Genomic DNA, 13,920 nt, shown 5'->3' with positions numbered 1-13,920 from the left:
CAAACGGCTGCATCAGCCGAGTAACGCTGGTCTAATTGTGGAGAAGGGCAGAGGGAATCCCCCACTTCCCGTCCATTCAATTGGGGCCAAAGGTGATCAAATATTGGGCATTCCCTGCTGTCTGCACTTTCCTTCTCATTTACAATGTTGCAGATTTTGTGTTCAGAGACAATGTCTACGCTTTGTTTCGTTTTATTAATAAACTTTTTATTTCTGTTATAGTAGAATTGTTATTATGAAGTCACAAAGACAATAAAGCACCAGCAGTGACCATCAATAGCCAAACAAAAAGGTTTATCATATTCTTTTTTTTAATTTGCATCTTCTGCTTAATACCTAGAGGTGTGACAGGTGCCTGGGTTAAATCCCATTTAGTTTGGGGTAAGAAGTGTGGAACACTATGGACAGGTCTTTAGTTCATCACAAGGCACAAATAGACAAACATTTTATGTACTTACTTACTCCCACTGATGAATTAGAAACCACAGTTGGCAGTTAAATTCCTAAAATGGACCACATTACAGAATGTGATGGTATGATGATAAAACATAGAAAAATATAATAAAAAAAATAAGTCCTGTAATTCAGGTTAATACAAAGTGTATGTTTGTCATTAAATACATTAGTATTATATGATGAAATTTATATTGAAATATCTTAATTAGTTTTAGACAAAATAAATGCATGTATGTTATTCATGACAAATACTTGTTTTACAGAGCACAGAATGGAGTAATACGCGACAGTGTGATGATGATTAAAAATAAATAAATGATGGAAATTTTCTTTGTTAGTGTGTTGAGTGTTAACAGTTTTTTTCAAACGCAGGTAATTATACGGTAATCATCGCTTGTGTCTAAGTTGGGAATGAAATACCTCAGAACCTCCTAAAAGGACACACATACTAACACTACTAACCTTTGTAATCTCATTTAAGACCATCTGTATTATATTCCAGTTTTAAACTTTATTTTCTTCTGTCGGATAATCAATAAGGTTTGATGGAGTGTGAAGATGCGTCCAAAACTACTGATTTCTTCAGAGGGAAATCGCACATCTTTGATAAGGTTTTGTACCACTCTTCTTGTACAAGTAAAATTATTATGACTTTAAACCAATTCTGACCAAATCTCTGATGTCTCTTCTTTAAGTTCACAGATTTAAGTCAGATTCATAACTTGAAAATGAAATGAATTGAATAGTTATAATTATCAACCCAAGTCTGTCAACAATGAAACTGATAAACAGATATTTCAAGATACCATTGTTAAAATAAAAAATAAAATCCTATAATAATTAGTCATAAGAAAAAAAGTAAAGTAAAGCTAGACGTCAAGAACTGCAGGGCTTGAGAAGACATGAAATAAAAGACAATGGGTGAATTACTTATTTTATCAGAGAAAAAGGTCAGAAAAGGTGTTTTTTTAATGACTTGAGTTTATCAAAGTACAAATTTACAAAGTGTGATTGTACAATAAAATTCAAACATCAAGTCCTGTAATTCAGAACAATACACAATCTATTTATGCCATTAAATATCTAATAATAAAAAGCAGAAATTGATATTTAATTTAATATAATTTCATCTTATTTAAATATTTTTACCATTGCGTAGCTACAGATAAAACAGTAAAAGTAAATGCATTTTTTCCAAACATTATTCAAATTATTTTGACCGGATGAGATTAAAAATAGACACCCGAAACAAATAACCGAAACGAGTTACAACTGCAGTTAAACTAGTGATGTATACTTGTCTGTTAGTTGTCAGACACCTTCCTACAGCACAATCCAACCTATATTTTTGGGCAAAGTTGTTTTCCTTGTGTGTTGTGAATGGCGTGTGTTTGGTGAGCTGAACCCATTAGCGTGCTATGTGAGTTAGCCAGGTGTACTGTCTGGTGGATGTCTGGCAGTCATTATTCTGGTGAGAGTTTGGAAGGAGCAACAGGAGGTTCAAAGAAAACTGCGACAGCTGTTGATTAACATGAGTGCTCTCTTTCTCTCTTTCTCGACTCCCAGTGGAGGAGGAAGAGGCCGATGAAGAATCGATGGAGGCGACACAAGGCCCGGAGACAGCCCTGGAGAATGGAGAGGACAACGAGGAAGTCAAAGAAGGTACTCATTGGTTGACCAGCTCAATGAGACCACCAGTCTCTCTCTGGCGTCACATGATGCTGCCACCGAACATGGAGGGTTGCGTTTGACCCCCTTCTCCGGTCTGCGGGTATATCTGATGGAAGAGAGGGGGGTCACGTTAGGGTTGAGGCGTGTCCGACTTATCAGCTCAATGGCATGTGGAGGTCAGCGCTGATTAAAAAGCTGACTTCTGACCTCATGATCATACTTCAAAGTGCAGAGTAATGGAGTGTGTGTGTATGCCAACATGGTTTGTGATGCTAATAATAAAAAAGAAGATGGTCTAAGGATGGTGCGACCGACGTGAGATGTGCTCGTATATTTGATTTACACGTTCTTGTAACTTTGATTCCATACGACTCATGCACAGATAGATGACGATGCTCATAAGCGCCGTTGTCGTGGGATCTCTCTTGGCCTGTTAGAAGCTTTGCCCTTTGATCTGTGCCACGCCATTGACTGGCTCTTTCCTGACAACTCATAAGCAGCACAAAGAGATGGAGCGGGATCAAAGTCAGGAGCCAGGCTAAAGGTCGATATGTGTGTCTGCGCGTGTAAACGGCGTGCGCGCTCGGGGGACAGTGACTTCAAAAAGTGGATGCCATGCTGTGCGGCCATTACGTTCAAAGCCAGGCGGGCCGCTCAGAGGGCTTTGTTTACCAAGTTCATACTGTAGTGTTTCATTTGAAAACATGCATTAGAAGCCGTTTGTAGTTTATTAGATCCTGCGTTCTGGTTTTGATCCACATCAAGTGAACGTTGCACACCGGAAGCGCATGATGTACAGTTTGGGAATTTTCGGTGACAGAGCCACATGTGCAATATTCTCGTCGCTTGTATTCATTTTCTTTTTTAACACAAACACATCAAAGTAGTATTTAATCTTAACTTGTTAACTACAGATAATATATAACCAATTAAAATCACCCATTATTATACATTTTAATTATACATTTAACCAAAAAGGTTCAATTAAGTCAAGATAAAAGGTTAATCAAGGAAACAAGTAATTAATCCTAATAGATTCAGTGGTTTGAGGGTCCAAGACTATCGGCATTACTATAGACATTTGAGCAGTTCTTTTATCTTTAATTGCCTTTAAAAAGAAGGATTTGGAACCACAAGTATTGCTTAGGTGTGGTATTTAAATGCAACGGATTGACTGCCGAATATCAGGGACTTTCTCATACATTCATGTTTGATTTGACAGATATAATAATCGATAGTATTGTAATAGTAGAATTATAGTAGATATTGAATGCCTTCAAAACCTTACAATAATATGTTTGCTTTATACTAACAAAAGGTAGTCTCTTTGATAATGATATGCATAAATGTAGAATATTCCATAACTGCTAAAATTACTTTTAAAAAGTGTGTAAAGGGAGGTTTAATCAGGAACCTACACCCTGTTATGATTTTTGACTATATATGTTGATAAAATAAAATAAGCTTCATCTCCCTCTACACACGTAAGGGGATCTTACATCAACACATTATATTCTTAGTCTTATAATAGAGAAAGAAGTGTGTTTTTTTTAGGGCCGAGGTCATTGTCTTGATTGGATTGCTTCTCTTTTTCTACTGATTTTTGAATCCAAAGTCGTTGAGATCAACACTGTTGTCTCTCACAGCGACTCTGCCGGTGCTGCGGGAGCTGACCGAGGAGGAGAGGCAGCATGCACTTCACTCTGCAGAGTTCCAGACTTTCTTCGACGGCAGCGTCCGGGTGATGGAGAGAGCTCTGGCTGAGAACAGTGACATCCTCTTCGACTATAGCGGCCGAGACCTGGAGGACAAGGAGGGGTAAGCAGGAAGGAAGTGAGGAAGAAGAGTTGGAATGTGAGTGTAAACAGTCAGTGACTCATCAGTGATCGTCACTGAGCCGCTCGGCTCTTCATGTTCTAGAATCTGGTGTCGCATTAGAAATGCTTTTGAATAGAATGAGTCTCCAATAACATTTTGATGATTAAGAAATGCTTAACTTAATAATGAAAAGATCAGCAATAAGCATAAGAGCCTATCTTAAAATAATACATTAAAAACACAATAAAACAATCAAAGGAAAGGAAGAAAGTGAAAAATACAATATATTCTATAATATAATTGAAATGCTCTAAATTAAATCTGTGTTTTGTGATGTTATAGCCAGATTTGGCAGAATTTCAATGATTTTCTTCCTTCACATAATAATCTCCTTTGTTTATTTTCTAGAGCAAAAGGATCCAGTTTGTCTGTCAGTCGGATGTTCTATGATGAACACTGGTCAAAGCATCGTGTTGTCACTTCCCTGGACTGGTCACCTCAGGTCAGGGTTACCTCACTCTTTTGATCCATCATTTTCTGGTCAACATGCTGTGTTAGTTTTAATGTTTCTTAAATTCTAATATAAATGAGCAAAGTAGCCCTTATCTCAGGGGTTGGCACTGGAATTTACTCAGGGGGCAAATCATTCATTTAATATGATTGGAAAACTTATATAATTTAAAAAATATTATTTATTATTGATTTAAAATGATTCAAATAAATCAAAATACATTCTAAAATAATCTTTATATTCTTCTTAATTTGATTGTAAATAATTCCACTGTGTTATTCATTTTATTAAATTACAAAAATTGCAAAAAGGGCTACTGTGTCATTAAATTATTGGGTAATATTAACCCTTTTGTTGACTCTAGGTCAAGATGAACCTCCATCACTGCATATTTATTTATGGAAGCCAGGGAGGTTATTCACCTTGACCCTGAGACAACACAAGGGATACCACAAACACATTTTATTTTCAGCCTCTGGGTCAAGGGTAGGAACATGTAGTATATGAAACAAACAATGAGAAAAGGGTCTTTGAACAATTATTGAACAGGTTTGATGAACACTTGAACTAAATATAACAGACTGTATGACTGTTTACAATCATATAAGTAATCTTACTAAAAAGCTTCCAAGTGGTGGACTTAATGCTAAAGAGACAGATGTGTTTGAAACTTGTGTCATGGGTCCAGTTATTAAATTAAAATAATACATATTTTATCAAAACATGTAAATAATATTTATATTTAAACCAATTATCATCCTCGCAATATTTGGGATAATCTAGTCATGATGATTAATGATTGCTTAGAAATTCTCTTCACTTCTTGTTTCTTTCCTATATGACTGTGTTGCAGTATCCAGAGTTGCTTGTTGCTGCGTACAACAGTAATGAAAATTCTCATCATGAACCGGACGGCGTTGCTCTCGTATGGAACATCAAATTCAAGAAGAATACACCAGAATATGTCTTCAACTGTCAGGTAATGAGTGTTTCCATGTTTTTCACACACACGCACGCACGCACGCACGCACACACACACACACACACACACACACATACATTTCCAGAAATGAATACCTTCCTAATCTTTTTTTCTCCTTTACTTTTTTTTAAATTAATTGTTTTAGCTCTTTAATTCAAATCGAAAAGGATAAACAAAGGACCATTGGCAAGAATGGTGATAAGGACATGTGACAATTCCTTTGTGTCATTTGTGCAGGGTTGTCTTATCAATGTAAAAAAAACATTTGCAAACAATTTTGGTAGAACAATACTAGCCGCCATTTTTCGTCAAATACAAGAAAACTGAAGAAAAAGGAATATAAAAGGGATAGTCACCCCCTGTACAGTCTTTGTCATGGTAAAATTAGCATTTAAGACCCAAGCATTTTTTTAAACAGTGTGTGTCTTCATGTCTCTCTGTAGCCTCATGTGGACACTAGATAAACTGCAGCACTTCGACATTGCATCATTTAAAAGTAGAATTATTTTCTTTTTATTTTTTTGCTGGCAATAATAAATAGATAAGTCAAATATTGTTTCCAGATACTACCACAAATTATATTGTTTCGTCACGTAACGATTAACCCTCAGATGTAAACATGCACCGTTGAGCCTGTGAACAATGTCAGCGAATGGCTGTGAATGTTTTTTTTTGAAAGGAAGAAGATAAGGTGAGGAAGAAGATAAAGGTTATACTATTATACTGTGATACTAACAATATGAACCTTGTTTTTGAAACCATAACTTTCCATAGACTATGAAGGGTCCTATTAAGCAGAAATTAGGGCCTTCTAGCAGACATGGGTGATCATCTGGCAAGTAAAATCCTCACTACTTACTTATAATGTCCTCTCTCTGGAGTGTATTTTGTCTAGTTCAGTCCCATGTCTTTCTCTTTGATTACATCATTTCTTTTCAAGTTTAGTCCAAACACGACACACTACTGTGGTCAATTGCTGAAATAATGACTAATTCGTCATCGAAGAGGTGATTCACTAGGAACTGACTAAGGGAACTGGATGTCCCGGCTGTTCTGACACTGGGCCAAGAGCTCCAACAGTAGTGTCACAGAGTAAAAGCATAGAAAGGTTCATTAAAATTGGAAAAAAACATGTCTTGGGCAGAAGAATGGAGGAGTGACTGAGTTCATTGAAGTACTCTAAGGTCATCTAATCGTTCTTAGAGAACACATTAAAAGCAACACGTTGTGACACGATGGACGCAGGTAAACATGTTAGCTGTATAACATTTAGGATTTTTATCATCCGTGATTCATCAGCAGTAGAATCTGTTCCGAGTGTGATGCGTTCTAGTGATGTCATCTTTAACTTGTAAATATATGAACTCAATGTATTTTTTTTTCAGCGGGCAAGTGGCTGCTGCCTTAGATTCTCACCACAGATACGCCTCAGTATTTGCGACCCAGCAGTTGCACCCATCATCGCCCTAACCCAGTTGGATCCAATCATGTAGCCTCATATCAGCGTCTCAAGTGGGCAAAGTCAAACCACATTAAAGAGAGCAGTTTGACATTCGCTCTCTGCTGAACCCCCTCGACCACAGGCCTCCCTGTTTCAACTCCTGCTGCTGCTGTCATATCTCATTGGACTCATTCATATATTATTAATATCTATCTGGCCTGCTTCACTGTCTATACCTGTCAGTCACATAAGGATCAGGAGGGTGGAAATGAGTTAAAAAAGAAGCTATTTTGTAATATTTTGAAATTAAACAGAACGCTTCCTGTGGTTCAGATGTCTCCTCAAAGAAATATAACGCTGCAGAAATATTAACACACTTGTATGATTCAACTGAAATATATTTCAATGCAAATCATTCTTAAGTGGCGATCAGTCAGACTTCTCCCAACTTACTTCATTTACTTACTTACTTACTTACTACTGAAACAACCTCACCACTCGAGGGCTCACCACAACAGATAACAATTTACCATCTGTTGTGCACATTTTCATCAATTCTGCTGCACCGTGTTCCTTATTATCCGTGTTGGCTGTCCTTTTAGCTGAAAGGGCGGAAAGGACATAGTCTGTACATGGCAAAAATAATAGTCACATTAATCCCTCTCTTCTATTTGCCTGTAACCTTTAAAGTTTTTTCCAAACTGTCAGTATTATTTATGTTTATGAAGAAAACTGACAATTCCCTCAAAACTCTTTTTGAAAAAATTGACATTTTAATTTTTGTTACTGATCTGCTAAGACATGGAGGGTGCTGCAGGATTGATGGATGGATGGATGGATGGATGGATGGATGGATGGGTGGGTGGGTGGATGGATGGATGGATGGATGGATGGATGGATGGATGGATGGATGGATGGATGGATGGATGATGGATGGATGGATGGATGGATGGATGGATGGATGGATGGATGGGTGGGTGGATGGATGGATGGATGGATGGATGGATGGATGGATGGATGGATGATGGATGGATGGATGGATGGATGGATGGATGGGTGGGTGGGTGGATGGATGGATGGATGGATGGATGGATGGATGGATGGATGGATGGATGGATGGATGGATGGATGGATGGATGGATGGATGGGTCGGTGGATGATAGATAGATAAGTAGATAGATAGATAGATAGATAGATAGATAGATAGATAGATAGATAGATAGATAGATAGATAGATAGATAGATAGATAGATAGATAGATAGATAGATAGATAGATAGATAGATAGATAGATAGATAGATAGATAGATAGATAGATAGATAGATAGATAGATAGATAGATAGATAGATAGATAGATAGATAGATACATAGATAGATACATAGATACATAGATAGATAGATACATAGATACATAGCTATATACATAGATAGATACATACATAGTAGATAGATAGATATACACATAGTAAATAAAAAAAACTGTTATCAGAGCCTTCTCACTGCTGCTTCTTGCTGTGTCAAGAGCTCATTCTTTGCCTGCTGAAATGGAGACTCTTCTTGGTATTACTCCTTCCTTGCCAGAAACCGCAGAGTGACAAAATCTGTGGGGTGTCATAAATGAGCGAAGCCGGGGGGAGAAAGGGAAGAGAAAGGTGGTTTGGAGGAGGAGAGATGCAAAAGAAGACAGTCATCTCCATCTGGTCTTGATAAGGCAGAGTGGAAAACAGATGAGTGTGGTAACTGAGGGAAGAAGGGGGTGGTGGGCCAGAGAGTGTAAATCGGCTTCAACGAATAAACTCTAATGTCTCTCTTTGCCGGAGCACTTTAAGTCTCGCTGAAACTTGGAAAGATATTTCTGTCCTGGTAAAGAGAGCGAGGGAGCGGGCAACAAAGATCAAGTGTTCGTGACTTCCTCTAACGTTTCTCCACCATCGCTAATCCCTCGCTGCCATCTTTCATCACTGCCTTCTATGTCTATTATCTTTTACAGAAAGCTTCCCCTTGATATAATAGAGGCTGCCAGAAGCACTCAGCCTTATGAGTCCATGCAAAGCTAGATGATACTTCATACACACACTTACACTCACTGTCCTGAGGGAAGGAAGGGAATACACTCTATGAAAGGATATCCAAAACGTCCCGTACTCTCCCGATCCCTTCAGGCCAGTTCTGAAATATAGAAAATTCACATGTCAAAACACCAAGCTGGCAGAAGTACACTGTCTGTTTCAGAAATAAATGATATTGCGTGAACTGTCATCGTGCAGTCTTTAAGACGCCCTGAGATGCATTTATAAATGTTCGGGTGAATGTTCAGGAAGTCAAACTCTTGTCCCACATGATTCAAAAACTGGAAGCCCATAATGGAAACGTTATATGGTATATTTGGGCTTTTGGCTATGCTGAGGAGAGTTTGGAGTCATATAGTACCATTTCGTTTTTTTAAATGGTTTTAATGAACGATCAACCAGGTCTGCTTAAGGGCCAACATTGTGGTTTTCTCATCATTGCTTGCTGAGTGATTTGGTAAAAAGAAAACAAATCTTTGGTCACTCATTAGAATCAAATCAGTGATCTTCACCAGTCAATCTTGTATTTTCCTCTAAAAACGATCCACAGATCAGGATTTTACAACTCTCTCCAGCCGTGGTTGTTTCACTTCTCTTAACAACCACGACTTTTGAAACACTTACAACAACCAGACGTCAGAGTCAATTGCATCACTGTTTAAAATATGGTACTATATATAAATAAAATGTCATATGCTGTCATATTACACTTTCATTTGCACTCTCTATCTAGAGTTACTTTATATTGTCTTTTTTTTTCTTGTTTTGACGAAACACAACCAATGCAATCAGTTTTATAAATACCTTGATTTGACAAAACTTAACGATCATCGAGAATTAATTTTGCAAATAGATCTGATGGTATTCTGGCCGCACGTTTGATTTATGTATACTTTTATTTTCTCTTTCAATTTCTTATTTTCTCTTTCAATTTCTTATTTTTACTTTCCATTTTTTATCACTAGATTTTTTCGGCTCACAATAAAGTGTTAAGTTAAGTCTGTTCTCCCCTCAAACTATCACATTATAATCCAAAATCTAGATTTACATTCATCACATTGATTGATTGATATAATCATTCACTCACTCTTTTTGTTGGTGTTATCTGTATGTGAGATGGCATGTAGCTGTTTGAGATGTTGCAATGGTGATAATATTGATAAAACATTATTTATTTGTTTCTATGGTGTCATACTATGGTGCTACAGCACTAGTTAAGTTGACAATAATTGGTCAATTATGAGTTCTTTAAAATGTGACCCAAATTCCTGGAATCTTGGGTGAGAAGCTTTACCAACACAACCAAATCAATAGTGTCTATGGCGTAGTGACTTGATGAATAAAAAAATAGATCTTCATCAGCGATCAGATGTTTGATAACATTTAAGGATAATTTATGGCAGACAGTGCCGTAGAATTAGTTATAACAGGTCTCCAAACAACATTTGCTTAATCTGAAGTCACTCAGACACTCATTTAATTTCCGGTGTGTGAATCAACCGATTTCCTGAAAGTGTAAAACACAAACTTCCTTCCATTGTGGGACATATTGGTCCAGTTTCAAGAACTAATACAAATCGCAGCTAAACCTCAAACAGTCCCAAAACCCATGTGTTTATGTCAGATTTGAGCTGAATCTTTTGAGAGAAGCACTTTTATGTTAAATACTATTCTCCAGTGGCAGACGCCTCAAAGTGCCATAAGGACAAAGTGGGATAATTTTCAGTAGCACTCACACTGAGCCTGACGGGATGACGGCATAAACTGTGGTTCCTCAAAGAGTTTAGTCAGGATTTTCCTTCTGAAGATTTGGACACTGATATAGCCGAGGAGCTGAACCGACATATGGAGTGAATAGAGGAAGATCTTGACCTCATTAATCTTGTCTTTGTCACTTCTTATGTGAAGTGGAAATGTTTATTTTGATGATTTGTGTCACCACAGTATTTGTGATGATTTGTGTCACCACAATATTTGAGTCTGTCATAAACGCAAACAAATCAGATATAACAGAGGTTAGCTATAAACCAGAAATGTTTTTATAGCTTTGGGCTTTTTAATATTTACAATCCACTCTAATTGAATCTGTTTATTAGCTTCTCTCTCTGAAGAAATACATTGAAGTAGCTTTATCTCCTTAGTGATCTACTTTAAACACAGAACGATAACCTTTTGTAAATTACCAAACAAAACACATCAGGCTTTTTATCTAGAACTGATGTAAGCCTTTCATATCAATGCATTTATTATATATCAAGCTGAAGGAAAATCTGAAATAATGGCATGTTATGTATTAAATAATACTTTCTGTTCTGCGTGATAATATTCCACCAACTCCTTTAAATCCCTCTGTGTAAATAAACTTTTGAGAGTGGGCCTCCACTTTGGCTCACGAGAAACTTTATTTTTACCACTGGAGTTGAGTTTATTTTGAGTTCCGACATCTAAAGCAACTCCAGAGCCATTCCGCCTCAGAAGAAACCAGAAGTTCGGGTGAATGAGTGTGCTGTTTTCCTTTCCTCGAATTTGTTTTCCACTTGCCTTTCAAAGTGAACTTTGGTTTGCGTTTGGTCGTTTTGTAGGTTGTGTTGTGGTCCAGAAAGAAATGGCGAAGAGGGAGAAATGAATATAAAAGTCCAAATGCTCCACCTTGTTGGAGCCAAGTACAATTTTCGATCAATTTTCATCATTTCAACTTTATTGCTTGATTTCACATTTGGATTATTTTGTTTATTTAAAACCTCTCAGTTAAATCCTTTCAATCACAGATGTCACTAAACACATTAGACCTTAAATCATTAAAGTGAGTCCAGTCTTTATGCTGATCATTTTCGTTTGCTGTTAAAAATACGGGCTTCACCTGAAGAAAAAGACTGATGTTGTTGTAGTTGATGAGACACTTAATGTTGAGCCTTCATTAAGGCCCAATAATCCTGCTATTTTGATCTTCAATGAAGGATAGTTTTGTTATTGAAAAACATATTTTTTAGCTAATTCAATTTCTCTAAGCAAATTTTCTATATGAATAATGTGGCAATATCAGAACTTTCCCAAAAATAAGTCCCACTCTTGAAACTTGATAAACATGTCCACTCACTGATTGGTCCCAACATAGACCAAATTTACAAAAATGTGCTTTGTAAATTAACTTTATAATCCCTACTTTTACTCGCTCTGTTAGCGATTTCATGTTCTTTCGTGTGCTTGAGTTGTCGGTGTGAAAACAATCTTCGGTCACACTTTGATTGATTGGTCTGGTTAACTTACAACACAATATGGAGACCTGATATATATATATATTTTTCTAATGGATGGATTTCTAATTTTCTTTGGTACTAAATAACATTGCAGGCAACACTCAAACAAGCATAATGTAAATAACTGCATCTGTTCAGAGCTTTTCAAAACAATATCAAGAAACCCCTCTTTTTTTATATATATATATATTACAAATAAATCTTACTTACTTACTAGTCTTTTCATCTGCCAAAAAAATAATTGATGATTTGAAATAAAAATGATAATATAAAATTAAAATGAAGGAATGTTTCAGCTATAGGCTTATTTCAAACTTTGAGTTGTTTAAGTATTGAGTAGCAAGAACAATTAGAAATAATTCATGTTCCAAAAGATTAATCAGGTATTAATATGAGCACAACTTTTGACTTTTTCTTTAGCCATTCATTCTGAGTAAAACATATTACACAAGCTGCTTGTCCTTTTCCTTAATCATCTTCAGTTAGCCACAACTTAAATCATACGATGTCAAACTCACAACTTAACTAAAAAATATTCACACCTTATATTCAATATAACCATGGAATCCACAGAAAAGTATTTAGACTTCTAGTCAAGGGCTCCTCAGCCATGACTTAATCCGGAGGATGTCGAGACCAAGACAATGGCAAGAAATTTCCAGATTGAGAACAATAAAAAAGAAAGAAGAACTTTGAATATTTACATCATAATTAACACGTATACTATAAGTGAACACGTAATTAAAGTATAGAAAACGTAGATATGTCCATTGATATTTCTTTCTAAACACTTTTATTATTTTGTTTATCGTTTATTTAATAGATAGAAATATATTTACTGTCCACTATGCTATTACGGCATAAAACCAAAAGGATGGAACCCAAGAAGATGCCCAAGAAGATGCCCAAGAGCACAAATAGATGGTTGCGGGCTAAAATACAAGAGTAGTCTGATTTATGATTGTGTCTTCCAGCTGAATACACGTATTACACTCATATGTTGCATCTTTCTAACAAATTACTTTGAATTCTTAGCCTATTTTTCATTCCTGGCCATTTTAAGCACTTCTTCAGAGAGCAAGTAATTTCAACCCCTGGCCAAGTTGTGAATTGGGCATAAAGAATTGGACATCTTACTAGTTCAATATTCCCTCTTTATTGATGCAATATCCTCAATAGCTCAATAACAGATGCCTCAGTGGTCTGGGAATGCTTGCTGTTTCACACAGGAGCCCATATGAGCCGGGCACTGAAGAGGAACCAAAACTCAATAAACATGGGATTGGAGGGTTCAAGAGTGTGCTTGTCATGATGGAGGCTACAGTGAGCGCTCTGCTGGCTGCCGGGGTTTTGATGCTGTAATGTGAAACGGCTGGGGGAAAAAAGACTACAATTCCCCTCTTTGTCTGGTCCCCGCCCCAGCGTCACCCCTCTCTCCTCTCCTTGGCAGACCCTCAACATTGCCAAACTCATCATTTTCCTGGACGTCTATCTCCTTGTGTGTGCCACCCAACAAGAAGCCTTGATCACTCACACTCACTCATGCTCTGTCTAGCGTTACCCATTTTAGCTCCTATCTATCTTTGTTGTTGCTTTTTTCTCACCGTCGCCAGATTTCATCTGAGCCGTCTTTCTTCTCTCTTTATCTCCTCCTTGATGCATCTTGATCAGATATTTAGAAATATCCTCACACAACCAGTTAACACGGTTCACCC

At 36.9% G+C, this 13,920-nt stretch overlaps 1 protein-coding gene across 2 annotated transcripts in view; it reads left to right on the top strand.

Annotated features, from left to right (window-relative positions):
* Positions 1 to 13,920, top strand: part of dync1i1a (dynein cytoplasmic 1 intermediate chain 1a) — a 53,394-nt gene that overhangs the window by 21,096 nt on the left and 18,378 nt on the right. For both annotated transcript variants that reach the window (XM_087787650.1, XM_087787649.1), the window contains exons 7-10: positions 2,023 to 2,118; positions 3,774 to 3,945; positions 4,354 to 4,447; positions 5,310 to 5,435. In XM_087787650.1, coding sequence (XP_087643776.1) covers positions 2,023 to 2,118; positions 3,774 to 3,945; positions 4,354 to 4,447; positions 5,310 to 5,435 — 488 coding nt within the window. The remainder of the gene's footprint in view (positions 1 to 2,022; positions 2,119 to 3,773; positions 3,946 to 4,353; positions 4,448 to 5,309; positions 5,436 to 13,920) is intronic.

This window comes from Callionymus lyra, chromosome 3, assembly GCF_982586985.1.
Source record: "Callionymus lyra chromosome 3, fCalLyr1.hap1.1, whole genome shotgun sequence".
NCBI lineage: Eukaryota > Metazoa > Chordata > Actinopteri > Syngnathiformes > Callionymidae > Callionymus > Callionymus lyra.
The sequence above is the reverse complement of the archived record's forward strand: the minus strand, read 5'-3'. Positions and strand labels throughout refer to the sequence as shown.